The sequence below is a fragment of the Penicillium citrinum genome (genome assembly GCF_028827155.1).
Source record: "Penicillium citrinum strain IBT 23319 chromosome Unknown utg000001l:1.0-4955037.0:1.0-4956770.0, whole genome shotgun sequence".
NCBI lineage: Eukaryota > Fungi > Ascomycota > Eurotiomycetes > Eurotiales > Aspergillaceae > Penicillium > Penicillium citrinum.
Genome location: NW_026622686.1, coordinates 3,131,679 through 3,149,457, shown reverse-complemented (window position 1 = coordinate 3,149,457; position 17,779 = coordinate 3,131,679). Strand labels below are relative to the sequence as shown.

At 48.4% G+C, this 17,779-nt stretch overlaps 5 protein-coding genes across 5 annotated transcripts; 3 read left to right on the top strand and 2 right to left on the bottom strand.

Annotated features, from left to right (window-relative positions):
• Positions 1–306: 306 nt before the first annotated feature.
• Positions 307–3,158, bottom strand: N7469_001185 (coatomer subunit beta'; the record flags this gene model as incomplete). Its single annotated transcript, XM_056640105.1, has 4 exons — positions 307–2,790; positions 2,852–2,905; positions 2,966–3,028; positions 3,141–3,158. The coding sequence occupies 4 exons, from the start codon at positions 3,156–3,158 to the stop codon at positions 307–309; spliced, it is 2,619 nt and encodes an 872-aa protein (XP_056505862.1).
• A 779-nt stretch (positions 3,159–3,937) lies between these two features.
• N7469_001184 (complex I NDUFA5 subunit family protein) lies at positions 3,938–4,764 on the bottom strand (the record flags this gene model as incomplete). Its single annotated transcript, XM_056640104.1, has 3 exons — positions 3,938–3,998; positions 4,058–4,162; positions 4,217–4,764. The coding sequence occupies 3 exons, from the start codon at positions 4,762–4,764 to the stop codon at positions 3,938–3,940; spliced, it is 714 nt and encodes a 237-aa protein (XP_056505861.1).
• A 446-nt stretch (positions 4,765–5,210) lies between these two features.
• On the top strand, positions 5,211–7,578 carry N7469_001183 (putative disulfide isomerase; the record flags this gene model as incomplete). Its single annotated transcript, XM_056640103.1, has 6 exons — positions 5,211–5,337; positions 5,399–5,408; positions 5,474–5,555; positions 5,621–7,156; positions 7,212–7,336; positions 7,380–7,578. The coding sequence occupies 6 exons, from the start codon at positions 5,211–5,213 to the stop codon at positions 7,576–7,578; spliced, it is 2,079 nt and encodes a 692-aa protein (XP_056505860.1).
• Positions 7,579–8,103: 525 nt separating this feature from the next.
• Positions 8,104–9,036, top strand: N7469_001182 (uncharacterized protein; the record flags this gene model as incomplete). Its single annotated transcript, XM_056640102.1, has 6 exons — positions 8,104–8,106; positions 8,315–8,376; positions 8,676–8,729; positions 8,814–8,877; positions 8,909–8,962; positions 9,028–9,036. 6 exons carry the CDS (start codon positions 8,104–8,106, stop codon positions 9,034–9,036), a joined length of 246 nt encoding a protein of 81 aa, XP_056505859.1.
• A 1,206-nt stretch (positions 9,037–10,242) lies between these two features.
• N7469_001181 (amino acid permease) lies at positions 10,243–12,082 on the top strand (the record flags this gene model as incomplete). The annotated part of the gene is made up of 3 exons (XM_056640101.1): positions 10,243–10,501; positions 10,556–10,667; positions 10,744–12,082. The coding sequence occupies 3 exons, from the start codon at positions 10,243–10,245 to the stop codon at positions 12,080–12,082; spliced, it is 1,710 nt and encodes a 569-aa protein (XP_056505858.1).
• Positions 12,083–17,779: the final 5,697 nt, after the last annotated feature.

The following is a 17,779-nucleotide window of genomic DNA, read 5'->3' as shown; positions in this document are numbered from 1 at the left end:
ATGGAGAATACACTAGTATGCTATGTGGAATGTTCTTGGAAGGCCTTTGTCATTGTATCTATCCATACGATCTCAAGCAACCCGCCGAGACCGTGACATATCGCAGCGGAATTACAGCACTAAGAAAACAAAAGCAGACAAGTAGAAAAGATAATAAAAGAACAAAAAAGAAGTCGGACACACGTTAAGACGCCGCTCGCAGTTCAAAATAAGTCCGACTCAATAAGATCGGGTAATGAAAAATATGCTCTCTGTCAACGCATTCGTCGAGCCAGCATGGGACATAACTCGACACCGAGCCTTTTTTTACTCTGCCTTCTCCTCAACGTCCTCGGCCTCCGCCTCGACCTCAGGCTCGGCCGCGGACTCGGCTTCGGTCTCTGGGGTACCGTTGGTTGCAACCTCGGGCTCCTTCTCGTCATCACCGTTGATGTCAATGAGTGACTCGGTAGCAGGAGCTGGGGCAACACCCTCTTTCTCGAGGCGGAGATATTCGTCCCACTCCGGGAAAAGGTCATCGTCGGTTGAGATAACATCAGGGGCACCAGGAGGAACACCGATAAGACGAGCAGTCTTTGATTTGTTCGATTGTTCAAGAGATTCCTTCCACTTGACCACAAGGGCAGGTGCACGGCTAGGCTTGTAGGTCTGGGCAAAGAGAACTGACTCGCCGATACGGTTAGTCTGAACAAGAAGGTCAATACAGCCATCGATATCACCCAGAGACCAAAGGGTTGAGAAAGCAACGTTGTGGAGACCTGACTCGGAAGCTTGTGTGGCCAATTTCCGAAGCTCAGAACGGTTGTTGCTAGCAGTGTGCAGAAGCAGGAGGGAGCCGATGTCTTTAGCGTGGTGGAAGCATTCTTGTGCGAGAGACAGGTTCCAAGCAGCAAGAGCGGCGTCACCAACCAACTTGTATCTGTGGTCGGTGTTGGTTTGGCGGGCGATATCAAGGGCAGTCTGAAGATCGTTAAGCGCCAAGGCCAGGTCAAAGCGGTGCTCTGGGTCTGTGGCAACCTCGAGAGCCATCTCCTTGTAACCCTGGCCTTCAAGGAAGCGGGCAACCTTGTTCATCTGATCTTGAGGGATATCATTCAGAATCTCGGCCGCCGCGTCCATCTCGTTACGCAAGACAAGAGTTTGGTACTCGACCATGCTGAGAGACAAGCTGAAGGAAACGACATTGACGTCCTTATCGGCCAAGTAAAGCTTGGAATCCCGTGCAAGATATCCAAGCAGGTACATGGGCTGGTCGAAGTGAGAGATGGTGTATGTTTGATCACCAACGAGATAATTGAGACGGTTTGTAGAGTTTGTGTAGATGAAGGAATCACCAACCCATTCTCCAGTACGCACGGTCTCGTTGATAGTAGCGATGTGCTCGATAGCAGCCTCAACACCATCCTCATCAGCCTCGCCATTGTTCAGACCATTGATATACTCCTCCCGCGAGTAACGGAGGACATAGAAAGAGTCCTCGCACGCGAGGACGACAAGGTCCCCGTTCTCGGACCAGTAGACGTTGGTAGGCTCGACTTCAATTCTGCGAACCAAGTTTCCGCTTTCCCAATCGAATAGACCAATGCCACCCTGACCCTTAACACCGAGCAGAACACCGCTTGCAAGCCCCTCCGCCTGGAAACCGACATCCAGACCGCCGCTTTGTTCCTTGAAGTTCTTAAAGATCTTGACGCTAGTCGCCGATTCTCGAACAGCGAAGTCATTGCTGTTGTCCTTCGAGCCCCAGGCAAAGTCGAGAGCGGAGCCGAATGCCTTGTTACGCCATGCCAGAGCAGTGTAGATGATCCATTCACCGTCTCCGCAGCATGCAACAAATCGTCCATTGGGAGAATGAGAAAGAACCTGGGGGTAGATCTCGCTTGAACCCAAATCCTTTGTGGGCAGCAACAAAGGCTCGCCATCCTTAACACTCGCATCACCACCCTTGATCACAGCAGAGACGACCTCGTTCTGACGAGCCCAGATGAGTTTACCAGAGCCGTCCATTGAGACTGCGGGCTCTTCTCGACCCATCTTGACTACCACCGCACCATCGTCGAAACCCATGGCCAATCCATTCCGGTTCTTTTGCGCACTCACACACCAAGCTCGCTCCAATCCGTAGCTTAGGGACTGCTCGAGGCGGTAGGTGTTAGCGTGCCAAATCTTAATAGTTCCATCCTCAGAACCCGAAACGATGACAGGCAACTCGGGGTGGTAGCAAGCAAATGAAACATTGCTGGTGTGACCCTCAAGAGTTGCGATAAGCGCCTTAGTTGTGTAATCCCAGATCTTTACTGTCTTATCATCCGAAGTTGTGAGAAGGTATGGTTTATCGGAGCCGGGATAGTAGTCGACGTGGTTGACACCCTTGGTCTCGTGAGCCTCCAGGGTAAAGTTGGCATGGGGGGATCCGAGGTTCCAGATCTTCACAGTGCGATCTAAACAAGCAGAGGCGAATGTGTTGGTATCCTTGGGGTTGATGGCCATGCCCATGACATAGTGACTGTGGCCCTCAAAGACCTGAATACATTTCCAGCCCTTCTCCCAGTCCCAGGCACGAATGGTCATGTCATCTGATGCAGTAAGAACATAAGGCAATGTCGGGTGGACGGCAATGGAACGAATGTAGTCAGGGTGAGCTTCGAAGGAGGTGATCTTCTCGGAGGTGTTATAGTTATAGACGCGGAGTTGGAAGTCGTCCGAGCCGCAGACAATCCAGTTCTTGCGCGCGATGAATCGACCGGCACGGACAGGAACATCGGTAAGCTCAAATGTTTTGATGATGGACTAATAAACAGAGTGTCAGTTTGCGCTCTTGCGGGAACGGCCATTCAGTGCTGGAACTTACCTGTGTCTCATACGACCAGATGTAAACATGGCCGCTGTAGAGTGTAGTTAAGATCTATCAGGATGTTAATAAGACTAAAGCTCAAGAATCACGAAGGACATCACTCGGACTCACCCATGGCTCCGTGGGGTGGAAATCAATGCCTTTAACCCGCTCCGAGCGGGCAAAGAGCTGCCTCTGTATCACATCATCTCCATTAGCAAACTTGTCAATTCCACGGACTCGCATCTCCAGATGATATCCATCTTCCGCGGAAGTAGACATCACCTCAATACCCAGGTCTGCGTACCTTAACGTCGAGCCGCATGTTGTGTGGGGGGGGATAGACGAATGTTTGTGTGTTGCGGCGTTGGGGCGTGCGAGAGGGGCAATTCCACGAGCCGCTCAGACAGCCCAGGCGGTGCGAGAGAATCGATCCTCGGGATAATCTTTCGTAAACCAGCAAGATATCCCGGCTGGAGGAGAGCTGGAGGTCGTTCAGGGACAATGTATGTGTCCACAAGGAGGATTCCCGCCAGACTCACCGCCTTCTGTGGGCGGGTCGAGCCAGCGCAGCATGGAACTACAAAGTGAAAGTAGTTAACTACTGCGTTGTGGCTACTAGTTAATTAAGTAATGGGTTAACTAAGATACCCTTATGGGCATTTTACTGAATAAAATACCCCAATTGATGGGTGGGATTCCCATTGTATGTGAAATTATCTTCGGAGGATAGACCTTTATACTAACATACTAGGTGGGCCTAGTATATAAATACCTATCAGTAAATATATAGGTATATAGGTATATACCTATATATTTACTGATAGCCTGTGAGGTATCATGTGCCTATCAGCCCACACTGCTCGCAATACTCTACCTAGAATACATGGTGTATTACGCATTTCGCGGTGAAATTGAATCCATTGGAGTTCCATTCTCTACCAGCATATATGTAGATACTAGCTACTACGCACTGGCATATCCTAAGATACTACTCTGCTCCGGGTGATCAATTGATATTAGAGGTTGAAAAGTAAAATCGTGAAACAAATTTATTCAAACAGACCCCTTTATAGTTACAGGAACCGTACTTCTCACCTTCTCTTAATGACGCTCAAAGTAAGTCCACTGGCCCGGGGCGGGCTTCTCCTCAAGTTCCTCCCACCTAGAGTCGAGTGAGTAATCTGGTCGGGGCATCCAGTTTGTGATTCAGAATTGACTTACACCTTCGCTTCGTGCAACTCGTGGGCAAGTTTCAACTCGCCCTGGGCGACCTCAATAATCTCCTCAAGGAGGCCGTGGCCGATTTCCTTCTCAATTTGGGAGATCCTGTAATGCGCATTAGCATCATAATACTTTCATATGAAGATTTGGTTGACGAACTGTTCAGCCTCAAGAGCGGGTTCGTTCTCCCACTTCATCTCCTCGAGGAAAAGATCGGCCTTTCCGGTTCTCTTGGTGGCATGCTCAAGCATCTTGTCAAGCGCGGCCTCTTCCTCCGCATTGCGGGTTGAAACGTTGGTGTCTGGCCCTTCGAACTTTTCACCATCCCAAGCAAGACCGTGAGGGTTGTCAGTGCCATCCTTTCTCTGGACACCAACGTAGCCAAAAGGTCCCGCGGACTGCTTGAGAGCCGCGAAGCGCTCGGGTTCGGCGGCGATCAACTTGTCCACGCGCGCCTTCCAGGCCTCAAACCCGGGGGGAATCTTTGACTCGACAATCTTAAGACGATGACGAGTGGTCGCCTCAGTAGACTGACGGTATGCGGATGTCTCGGGGAAGGACTGGAGCTTCTGCAGGGTCTGGTAATAGAGATAGATCAAAGTCGGGCGGGGGTTCGGGTGAGTGACGAGACCGGTCAATCCCGTTGGAGCAAAAGCCTCCAGGTACCGGGGCTTGACATTGGCCAACAGCCGGAGTGTAGACCTCATTTTGGTGAGTGTGGGGAGAGGAATGGGGTGGTTGCAGGCGCAGTTGGCTTGATGTCCCAGGGTGAACGGGAAGTTCGAAGTCGGGCCGGAACGGATAAACTTGACTCTCCACTGGTCAACGGGCAGGGGCAGAGCCACCTTTTCCTTCCGCTATCTACAACTCACGCGCGTGAAGGCCTCGATTCTTTTTGAAAGTGCTGTCTTGCTTAACTATTTGACGGCCTGGGGCTTGGTCGTTCCAAACCTCTCCCTCGCCTTGACGATTGATCGTCAAAAGCCCTCGAGCCACCTTTTGCCGCCCCCCGAATCCAATGTGCCACCTGTGACATCCAAAGTCCTCCTCTTCGACCCGCGACCTTCGTTTCAATTCAGCTAAGCCTTGAACGGCTTTAAATTACGCTCCTTCCGCATTCTCCTTTTGCGATCATATCATCCTACTCCCCAAAATGAAGACCTCTTGGTTGGGGTGGTCCCTCCTCTCCTTGTTGACCGTGCCAACAGTGGCCGCGTCTGCGAAATTAGAGAAGAGAGGAAACCGTGGCGTCGATTCCGATCTTCCTACAGTCTTCAATGGTCTAGACGTCCCCCCCAGTCACACAGCTGACTCCGGAGAATTTTGATGAACTCACCAAAGATGGTCACTGGTAAGTACTCTACAGTTTCTGGCTTGTTTTACAAAGAGACAATCAATGATTCTGACCCCTAACAGGTTTGTAAAGCATTATTCTCCTGCTTGCGCCCACTGCCGCAAGGCTGCGCCGCTTTATCAGACGATTTACGAATACTACTATGTGAGTGATAATACTAGTTGCTAAATTCAGATTTCAAGGGCTAATCATTTACCATTCAATATCAGACCTCAAACCCCCTCTCTCCCTCGTCCGGAAAGTCGCCTGATCCGAAATCTTCCAATGGATTCACCAATTATTACAACTTTCACTTCGGATCCATGAATTGTCTAGCCTACGGAGACTTCTGTGAGAAACTCGGAATCTCAGCCTGGCCTACCTTTGCATTCTATGACCAGGGCGAACAGACGCTGAAGCATGTCGCTGCGAAGTCAATCAAAGACTTGAGCGCCCTTGTTGAGGAGAAGCTCGAGACCATCAAGCCTGGATCTCGCCCTCCTCAAGGAATCAAGTTGCCAGAGGTTGGTGCCACAAGCGTGGATTCATCTGCCGAACCCGACTCTCCACCACCCAAAGTGAAGGCGCCTACAGGTGGCGAGCAAATTGGTGAGAAGCAGAGTGAAGTTGGCTCCCAGAAGGATTCCGGCTCATCCTCGGACTCCAAGGCGGATGGCACGACCGATTCCAAGAACAAGCCCAAATCGGCACCCCCAAACCCACAGGGTCTCTCTGTTCCTCTTACTGCCGAGAGCTTCCAGAAGCTGGTCACCAGTACCCAAGATCCTTGGTTCATCAAGTTTTACGCCCCGTGGTGTGGCCATTGCCAGGCCATGGCACCTAATTGGAAGGAAATGGCCAAGGAAATGAAAGATGTCTTGAATGTCGGTGAAGTCAACTGTGATGTTGAATCTCGATTGTGCCAGGATGCTCGAGTCAGTGCTTTCCCTACCATGTACTTCTTCCGAGGTGGTGAGCGCGTGGAATACACGGGCCTCCGTGGTCTTGGCGACCTGCTCTCATACACTAAGAAGGCCATTGGACCCGGCTCCAGTATCGAAGATGTCGATGCGGCTACATTCAAGGAGCTCGAGGAGACCGAAGAGGTCTTGTTTCTCTACTTCTACGATCACGCCACTACCTCTGAGGACTTCCGCGCCATGGACCGTCTTACTCTGAGCCTTGTTGGTCACGCGCGCATTGTCAAGACTAGCAGTGCTGCCTTGGCTGAGCGTTTCAAGATTTCGACCTGGCCACGTCTCTTGGTTGTCCGTGATGGACGTGCCAATTATTACAATGCCCTTGCTCCCAAGGACATGAGAGATTTCCGCGCTGTTTTATCTTGGATGCAGACCGTCTGGCTTCCTATCGTCCCCGAACTTACTGCCTCCAATGCCCGTGAGATCATGGACGGAAAGTTTGTTGTGCTTGGAATTCTCAGCCGCCGTCGTTCCGACGATTTCAAGCAGTCCCGGCGAGAACTGAAGGAAGCCGCTCTTGAGTGGATGGACAAACAAGTGCAACTCTTCCGTCTTGAACGCTCAGAGCTTCGTGACGCCAAGCAGTTGCGCATTGAAGAGGCTGATGACCGTGATGATCAGCGTGCACTCCGGGCCGCTAAGAATATGCGTATTACCATTCGCGAAGATGATAAAAAGGCTGTTGCTTTTGCCTGGGTCGATGGCGATTTCTTTGAACGCTGGCTGCGTACCACCTACGGGATTGATGTTGAGAACGGTGACCGTGTGATTGTTAACGACGAAGACGTAAGTCCGATTTTCCCCCCTTATTCACGAGCTTTTGTAAGCTAACTTCAAATAGAATCGCCGCTACTGGGATACCGCTTCTAGCGGCGCTCCTATCATGGCTTCCCGTACTTCGATCCTCGAAACCATTCCCCTTGTCATCTCCTCGCCCCCCCAAGCTGGCTGCCAAGTCCACTATTGGTACTTTGGAGACATTCTTCTTCTATACCCGATCCTTCATTAGCAGTCACCCTATTCTCTTTTTCATTCTGTTGGGTCTGACGGTGGCTGTTGCCACCATTTTCGGTCGTGGACGATTCCTGCGCCGCGCCGGACTTGGCCGTGGTGGCATTATCGGTAACACCAATAACGGCGGTGGTTTCTTCCATTTGGATGGCAAGGAGGGTATTCTGAACGGAGGATCGACCGGAAAAGTCGACTAATGAAACGCATGTATAGCTCCGGTGTTTGGTAGCACGGGTCATTTTCCTTAAAACCATAATTTCCTTTTCAACTGTATTTGATTGATTTCAGACCACTCGTCTGATTTTTTTGTTTGCCAATTTCTGCATGTTTCGAATACAGGTGTTGAAGCACATAGTTCTTTAAATTTTTTTTTTCTGTTCTCATTCCACTGTTGGGATTGCCAAAGCTAAAGAAAGATACTGTTTAATTCAACTTTTCAGAAACTCAAGGTCCTCAACTTGAATAATACGTAGCTGCTTCAGAATCTCTCATTCCCAGACTATATTCCAATTGATGCCCAGGTATAGTAGTAGTTACTTGATGTCATAAATATTACACAGTACAATTCATCAGGAGTCGCATCATGTCCAACTACTGAGGACTAATTAACTCGCCTCTCATTGGCTACAAGTCACGTGTCGAGCACCCGGTTTTCGTCGAAGGTCGCTCCCAAGGCCAACTCCTTCTTTTGATTGTCCCACGACCTGCACACGCTGACCACAATGGTACGTTCGCCATAACCCAGTCCTCCTATGCAATACTACCGTTATGCACACGCAATTCGATCTTCATCCGCCGGTACCGGCCGCCCGAATGGGTTGACAGCGGTCCAATATACCTCCACGACCGAGCCGTGCGGGATGATTACGGATTCATGTCGGATATTACCAAAATGGAAGCCAGTGATTGCTAACGACCTCTTTCTTTTGATAGGCTTTCGCTCCTACCCTCCGCCGTGCTGCGGCCTCCGCTCCCACCAGCGCTTTCGCCTCTAAGTGAGACCCCCGAATCCCCAACCCCGGACCCCGATCGTGAATTCTTGGAGAAATATCCTATGTGGATGTGCTTGAAGCGCCAAGCTCCGATCATTGCGTTGTATACACGAATATATTCACGCATTGTGTCAGATTGACCTGGCAGATACACTGCCGTAATCCTGCATGCTTTCGTATCTTGCTATGCGGCAATTGTGGATTACGCGGAGTAACGCCTCTCAATCTTTTTCATCACCTGGCCTCGAAATAGAATTCAAATCAACTTGGCTGTCCGAATGTTAGCTAACGGATCCCTATAGCTTCGCTACCCAGCGTGCCGTTGCTGGCTTCACCCTGCCCAGCGCTGTCCGCACGTAAGTTTCTACCACCACATGAGATTGCGCTTCGTCCCAGACGAAGTCTCTCGACTGACTATACGTGCTGACATTTGAGCCTAGTGGTACCCTTGCTGCTAGCTTCGGTGTCTTCGCCGGTGCTGCTGCTCTTTTCATGCTCGGCGAGGTCCCCCCGTGTCCGCCGTGATATCCTTCAGCAATTGCCTTTCCTGGACACCTACTATGACCGTCCCATTGCCCCCGAGGACAACGTAAGACCCCCATTGGCTTTGCTGCTAGACTCGATTGTCTCTTGCTTAAGCTAACGTCTTCACAGCCCTTCTAAATTACATGGTCGTGGTACCGGGAGTGACAATGTTGCACCTATAAGAATATTGGTTATGCAAGCTTAGGGGCTGCTGTGTAGAATAGCGATGAAAGTCTTTTTATGTTTCGAATAGCACATAGAGGCAATTCTTATCAAACCCATCAGCGGTTCTCTCCTTTGTATAACCCATATCAACCCTCCGTGAACTCTGTGCCCTATGCGGTCAAGTGCCATTACACAGACTTTCAAGCATGTTGACCACCTGTCTAATTTAAGCAGGTCCATGCAGGGACTCTGATAAGTCAGGGCTGCTGAGGCTGGTGTCTGTGGCTTTGGGGGCATAAAAGTGCTTTGTCACAAATGCGACTTATCTCCAGCTACTATCAACCCACTGATAACAACCTCATCCAGACCAACCCGGTGGAATCCCCCCCTCCCCAACGCCTAGAACTTCCCTCTTAAGTTTAAATCCATTGCCAAGCTCAACAGGGCATGTAGCACAGATCTTTTTTGGATTCGTCTATGGCGTTCACATTGCGCCGAGCTGCGAATCACAGGACTTGGGTGCGGAGAAGCTAGAAGCATTTAAAGAGAGGTGCCCAAGCGTCTCAATCACACGGTCCAATGGAAACAGCTGGCCATACAGAATAATAATTATCCTTGGAATAAGACCGGGGATCCTCGTGTTCATTAGACCCCGTTATCACTGGCAAGCATTTACACTGCGGAGAAACGCGTATCTATACTACTATGCAAGCATCGGACAGCCCTCCTGTCGGATTATGTCTCTCCACAACTGTGGCTCTTAGCGACATTCCGCGCTTCCGCTGCCCTTGATAGGCTCAATGCTTGATTGTATTAGATCTTTTTTGGGCTTCGCTATTAGATGGCGTCGATAAATATGGTCGTCATGACGCGGGGATAAAGCCTGTGTAGATAAACCATCGCCGGGCATTCGATCTCTGACCCCTGCTTTCCAGATTGACCGCGGCTCATTTAAGATGGACTTACCCCCCCCCCCCTCGCAGCCATATTATGCATTCTTCTCGTCAGTCCGAAAAGGATCACATACAGATACATAGATAAAAGTCTGCAGTATCGTTGTGGCCCTTGAATCTCCACCCTTGATCACTCTGATCAGTTCCTTACCTTCGTCCGTACCTCATATTTACCAACATCTAACTACTTCAGCAAATATATGTGAATGGGTACACAGACGGAGAGATGGATTTCAAAAAATTAACATCAGACATAGCAAAGTCTGCCCCGATTTACAGAGATAACCACCATGCACAAGTCACTTCCGTGTTGGCAGATGGAGATGTGCCCTACACAGATCATGAGATGGATGCCGATGAACGAGTGATTATGGCCCTTGGGTACAAACAGGAGTTCAAGCGTGAATTTTCTCTGTGGACGACATTTTGTGTTAGCTTTGCTGTCCTGGGTCTCCTGCCTTCATTTGCCAGCACTCTTTACTATGGTATGCATCCTATATCGATCTCATCATGACCAATCATTGACTTGTTTCCAAAAGGAATGGGTTACGCAGGAACAGCTGGTATGGTGTGGGGATGGATTATTGCCATGATATTCATCCAATGTGTGGCAATGGCAATGGCAGAGTTATGCTCGGCTATGCCCACAAGGTACGATACCACGCGCGACTAAATAAATGCCATTCTCGAAAATGAAACTCGACTAAAGCTACCTATAATGATCTAGTGGTGGTCTCTACTATGCTGCTGCTGTCCTCGCACCTCCAGGATATGGGCCTGTAGCTGCATGGATAACAGGATGGTCGAACTGGATCGGACAAATTACAGCAGCACCATCAGTCGACTATGCGCTATCCGCAATGATCCTCGCCGCAGTCTCGATCAGTAACCCGGATTACGTCCCAACAGATTGGCAGACCTTCCTCCTCACAACTCTCATAATGATCATCCATGCAGGCATCAGCAGTTTACCAACTAAACGAGTTGCACAATTCAATTCCTGGGGCTCAACATTCAATTTCCTCGCCCTGGTGGCTGTTCTCATCGCCATCCCAGCCGGAACAAGCAATAGCCCTAAATTTACTCCCTCCGATAAAGTCTGGGGAGATATTACCAATCAAACAGACTTTCCAGACGGTGTCGCCGTACTCATGACTTTCGTCGGCGTGATCTGGACCATGTCCGGGTATGATTCCCCATTTCATCTCAGCGAAGAGTGTTCGAATGCAAATGTCGCCTCTCCGCGCGCTATTGTTCTCACATCTGCCGTCGGCGGATTGATGGGTTGGTTCCTGCAGCTGGTTGTCGCATATACCGTGACAGATATCGAGGCCGTGATTGATTCAGAGCTAGGTCAGCCTTGGGCTTCGTATCTATTGCAGGTCATGCCTCAGAAGGCGGCTCTTGGTATCCTGGGCCTAACTATCATTTGTGGGTTCTCGATGGGACAAGGTTGTATGGTTGCTGCGTCGCGGGTGACATATGCTTATGCGCGTGATGACTGTTTTCCCTTCTCGAGGATTTGGAAGAAGGTCAATACTCACACGCACACTCCCGTTAACGCCGTGATTCTCAATGCTGTCCTTGGTATTCTCATGTGCTTGCTTATCCTGGCTGGTAGCGTGGCTATCGGTGCGTTGTTCTCCATCGGTGCCATTGCGCAATTTATTGCCTTTGCTATTCCGATTTCTATTCGAGTGTTCTTTGTAGGAGATCGTTTTCGAAAGGGACCGTGGAATCTGGGCTCGTATGGGTCAATTATTGGTGGAATTGGCGTTTCTTTTGTTTTTCTGATGGTTCCTATCTTATGTTTGCCCAGTGTAACTGGTGGCGATTTGACGCCTGACCTGATGAATTGGACTTGCTTAGTTTATGGAGGTCCAATGCTAGCAGTGATGATTTGGTGGGTTCTTGATGCCCGCCGCTGGTTTACTGGTCCTGTGGTAAATGTCGAACATGCCATTCACCACGTTGAGCAGGAGCCTGAGGTCAGCGAGGGCATTGAACCTGATTTTCATGAGCCGAGTGCAATAGTTGTATCTGGCAAGACCACTGATGGCAAGTGATAGTAGAAGCCGGGTACTTATAGTAGTTGGTTGGCTTCAGTCTGGTCTGAGTGTGGCCTGTGTGTCTTCTATCGGCAGGATGCTAGTGTATCGATGGTGCTTCTTATAAGAAATGACATGTCTCTATCACTTGCTGTATTCGCCTATTTCTTCGTACCTATAAAATGACGGTCTCCTTTCAGGTCGAGTTGAGTGTCTCGGTCTGGGTGCTCAAATTGACTAGAACTGTGAGGACGAATCGAGCATATTGTACAACCTCATCTTGAACCAACCACTTTGTCGTGAGGTATCTGGGGGGTAATCTGACATTTTTGAATAGCGCCACTTTTGCAAGATCAGAGACCCAGCGACCCATCTAAGCGCATTTTTGGGTTACGGTGGGATGTGGCTCCCCGCGATGGAGTCGTGGGAATGCTCCACGCTCCACAGCCCCAGATGTTTAACCTTGTGCTTCAGCGGAGTATACGATGCACGTCAGAAGTATGAGCTTTCAATATGTCCTTATATCTGATTGCTTAAGAAACAACTGGGATCTTTAGGGAGTTGCAGTTCGCTGGCAATGGTAGCTACAGCATTGAGGGATTGTGCCTCAATGTCTAGTTTGAGAATTAGATATCTCCAAATGAGGTGTGTCGGCGCGGGTGGAAGATGTACCTAATTTACACTTATTTACAAATAACTAATTCCATATGAAGATCTTGCGAGTAAGGAAGAGTCTTGAATGCCTCGATTCCTTGCGCAAGATTCATGGTCGATTATCCAAGTACCTGGTACTTTTTCACTACCAGTAAATCTTGCAACAAGGAGACAGAATATATTGACTAGAGGATCTTTCACCAGCAGCAGATAAACCTCCAATATCATATGAGTGCTCAAAGCTAGGCTACATAAGTTTCCCTGAAGATTGAATGTACAACATTGCCTCATCTTATCAAAGTCTTTCATCCTCCACTCGCTCCTCCACCCGTACCTGTACATCAGCGCTGGGATCCCCGGAAGAATCCTGCGAATAGATCCACCCCAGGACAGTCCCCACTAGCGGTGCGGTGGGCACTGGACATGGATGCAACGGAGAAATAAGTTCGATGGGACACACAGATATGCTTAATCTGACTCCAGATGGAGGGCATCCACCTTTCCCCATTGACCCCTCCAGACACGAGGCGTGTAAGATATGAGGATCCACCTGAATATTAAGTACAAAAAGTATATCAAAACAAAAAAAAAAAACATCCACGTTGGATTCAATTGTAGGTTCCGAGGGCATCACCTCCGAAGTGATTTTGATTGATTACCGGGCCCTATCCTTAATTCCTCCCATTTCTCAAATCTAAATTAATCGTGTCTGGCGTCTGCGTCTCACATCGTGCACGGCTCAACGAGGCTTTCTGGCCAACGCCCTCTCCAACTTGGCCAAATCTAATACCCCAAAATGAGGGAATTCCCAATACACCGGGCCGGCTCAAATAATCATCAAAGTTAATCATGAGTGAGAAAAAAAAGCGGGAAAAAAAAACGAGATAGACAGAGATAACCCCTTTTTCTTCCTATTGAAAAAGGGGATTAACATTTAGCTCGTCTACAATGCCTAGAGAGGTACGACGTCGGTTTCGGGCGCGGAACCTTATGGGGGAATGTTGGTCCTAAACGCTTTCTCTTCCTCTGCCTTTCTCTCTCTCTCCCTCCTTGTATTCTGTATTTGGTATTCCGTATTGCATTGCACTGCCCTACTGTATACTTGGTACGAAATAGTCGGTAGTGAGTGTGCACTATTCGTTCTTCGCCCGCTTCCGTCCGGCTACGCAACTTCATGCCTCCGATCGACACTTGTCAGGGGTGGCTGCGACTGGTTCTACCGAGGATGATGCATCGGTTCCTGGGAACATCACTTTTTGCCACTTGAGGGTTGGTTCCTGACTTCTGTTCTTGGCTAGACACGTCTACTCAATGTGCATAAGTACATATGTTGTAGTACAGGGAACCTGTACACACATTACTTTAATCCTGTACTTGAAATGCAAATTCCGTTCAAATATAGTATTAATTCGTAAACCAAGATATAAATCAATCAAACTCCAATAACAAAAACTAATGAAGCGAAATTCGAGGAGAAGCCGTGGACTCGGGGCTGGTGGGTCCGTTTTGCCTTTTTGCAAGGAACACATCCAATTTGGGTTAACGTATTGTGTATTGTATAATTGTATTGATACTGTATGTGTGTATTGGGGTAAATTCCAGGAATGATTTCATGCGTCGGGCTGCCGACTTGCACATCCAATCAGCTCAGACTTCTCATCCGTGGTCGGCATGCGCGTTTCAGGCAGCCATAGTGGCTTCTTTGGTTGCATTCCACACTTCTGCAACCGGCGACCATGTCCATGGTTTATGGTTAGTCATTTACTATTGCCATGAAATGGCAATGCAATGCAATGGCAGCACCAAGAGGTTTATTGGCATTGGTTTGTGTAGTAAGATTACTTTGATTATTGCCATGGATTCAAAATATCAACTCTGGTTTGAATGATTGATTGAATCACATGAACCGAGTATTAATAGAACGCCATCGCATCGCTTCAAGCAGTTGTATTGGACGTCTATCCGAAACCCCATGACGCGGCCAAACTCAGGGGGGGTTAAAGACTTTGGTTCTTCTGGTCATTTCCTTTTTGCCTTTCGAGATGATTTCCCAAGTCCACGGGTTGGCGGCTATAGTCTGGGCAGAATTGCCTTATTTGGATGTCCATGGTAGAAGATGACGATGATATAAACGTAGTTTGTGCAGTACTGAATACTAATGTTACCAATCATCGTGTTGAATATACTCTGTATTAAGTTCAAATAATATACCAATGTTTAGTATATATTTTATAGTATAATCTTGCTAGGTGTCTTATAGCTCGCGGGGATAGTTACGGAGGACGCGGCAGGTATGCTTTCCCCCCCCGACCGATCCACACCACATGGAGAGTGATGGAGATGGGGATGGTGTCCACTGCTGTCAGATGGATCCCTCCATATAAAGTCATAAGTAAATAGTCGCGCAGACTATAGACTATCTGATGAGATCCCCGCCAATATACTTTAATCCTCTGTTAATTGAATTATATATTACTTCTACGGAGTACTCCGTACCATCTCCGAAGTTGACTATCGGATGCACAGATGGAAGCATCGGAAGACATCCGACTCGGAGTACCTTGCCAGCCCTCTGGACTAAAAGAAACCTCAGCCTATGAGGTGGGTGGCGCACGCCCTGCTCTTTTTCTGCTGTGCTCGAAGGGGCTGTGTGGGGCCACGATTGGCTGTGGTGGAATTCTGAAACCCGGCGATCCAAGCTTGGTTCAGCTTCTCCTTCCGGCTTGTGCCGGTGCAAGTCTGTATCCAGCAGGTCATTGTTTAAGTGGTTTTTTTTAGTAGAATTAACTACGGAGGACTAGGTTTAGGTCTACCGAGTAGAAGAATGGATCTCGTCTCGGGGTTGACTAGATTGGCGAGACTGACTTGTAGATGACTCCATCGGATGAGCTATAAGGAGTATACTATGCAGTAGTATGAAAGCCAAGCCAGTTACGGAGTAGAGTAGTACTTGGTAGTAATAGTTTACTTTTTTTTTCTCGACGGAACTCAGCGACACCGCTGTTTGTTTCTCGTGATGGATTCCCAATTCGGCCGAGATGAAGGTTGACAATGTCTCCGAGGAGTACGGAGTATAGGGCACCAATTTGACAGCGAATGTTGGAATTAGTATGCTGCAGAAGAGCAAGAAAGGAAAGGGGGGAAGAATACAGAAAAAAGAGAGGTTGGGAAAGGTACTCCGTATACAATGTTCTCCGTAATGCAGGGCGGATCGACGCGATCTCGCATTCTTCCCGTGTGGCCCTTTCTACATACTGGGTATGAAAGGAGTACAGTTTAATTATTGACCTATCGAGCTGCAGTCATAGTCTTTCTCTACACTAAGTGTACTATGTACTATATACATAAAGTGATCCGTGGTTAGCCCTACTGGCGGAGACCAACTACTCCGTAATAGTACAGAGAGGAATGGCCAGGAACCAAGCATTGTTTGCGAAAAAGAAAATTATCCGCCGATCTGAGGTGGATTAGGGGAGACCGATCTTGGAGAAGTCTGCACATTTTTCGTTCCTCGGCCCCTGGCTTCACCGTAGTTTGTCCCTCGAAGTTCCCCTCGTGGAGCCCGGCCTCGGGAGTGCCCCTCCTCCCACTTGAGTCGGTCTCGGTGGATCATCAACTCCCGGCTACGATGCCGACCCTCTTTGCTTTAGTTCGCGTCTAGGAGGAACAAAAGACGCATTTTCTATTACCCGAATTCTTTTCAAATAAAGGACCTGCCAGATTGGATACACCGCATTTATGTTGAGATCCCAGCCCCTTGGTATGTATTTTAACTAGTCAATGAAAGAATTGAGTCTGTCAGGAATCGGAATCGGAATCAAAAAGGGGAAAGGCTTTATCTCACGATAGTTTGTCAGAGGGGATGTGAGCATACCAGTGAATGTAGAAGGTTAGGCGAGGTCCATCGTCATCGCCCCAATGAGCAGTAGAGTGCGAATCATCATACGGAGTACGGATGTTTATGTACATATTGAGGGTAAACACCCGAACACGGAGATTCGGAAAGTGTTAATTTACCGAATCCCTGTATTAAGCCGAATTTCATAACATTGGTAATTAGGGTTAATTGATACAGCCGTACTATAGTATAAGCAATTATTTGGTACAAAGTCATTTGATATTTTACTACTTGAAATGTACAAGTCACGAGGCCATGGTCAGATCCGAGAAATACTTCTGCAGAAACCCTGGTCGAGTCTCCAGGTCCACAATGGAAGCGGGAGAAGCTCTCGCGAAATTCTACGGTGGGGACAGAGGGGCTAGGGTGATTGCCGACCGTAGTACCTGGATGGAGTACCAAATTCTATGTACAAATTTCATATCTGAAATATCTACTCTATGTATTGCTAGTATTGCAGATGTTAATAATATAGTCATATACAGATATCTATCATACAAGTAAGCTAAATTACAATTATCGACAAGCACTTACTAAAAGAAATTTAGACGAGACATCGACGCAGAATGAAACCTGACTAAGAAAGACCAGTCGAGATGGGTCCAAAACCAGCCACTGTGAAGTCACGTCCAATGACCGTAGGTCCGTGGTTCAATTTCTCCAATTTGACTCGACTCTCTGAGATTTTGCGTAAAAAGTACTGAAGTACATACATACTGCAGTATTTCAATCATTTCATTCGATACGGAGTACAGAATGAACAAAAGATTACCTAGTCTGCAGAACTTCTCCATAAGATAACTAGCAGTTAACTACATATATACTCCGTACAAAAACTGTACAAGTACAGTAATGGTTAGTTTCAAGATCGGAGGGGTTACGGAGAAAAGTGGAAAGGGGCGGCTACGGCGCATCCACTAAAGTATGTAGGGCAAAAATGCATGACCGTTACAGAATCACATCGGCATACGTGGGTGGCATTGTTCCGAGTTCAATCTTCAGACTGCCTCAGCCATGCTCAATTCTCAACTCTCTCTATGGCCGGAGTAGTAATCCCCTCTCCTCAATTCTGCAGAGAGGAACGGGAGCTGCACGATGAGGTCTTACCGTTTGCCTAATTTACTCCTCATCTGCTGCTCCCGAGCTTCGAGGCCCCCGGATGA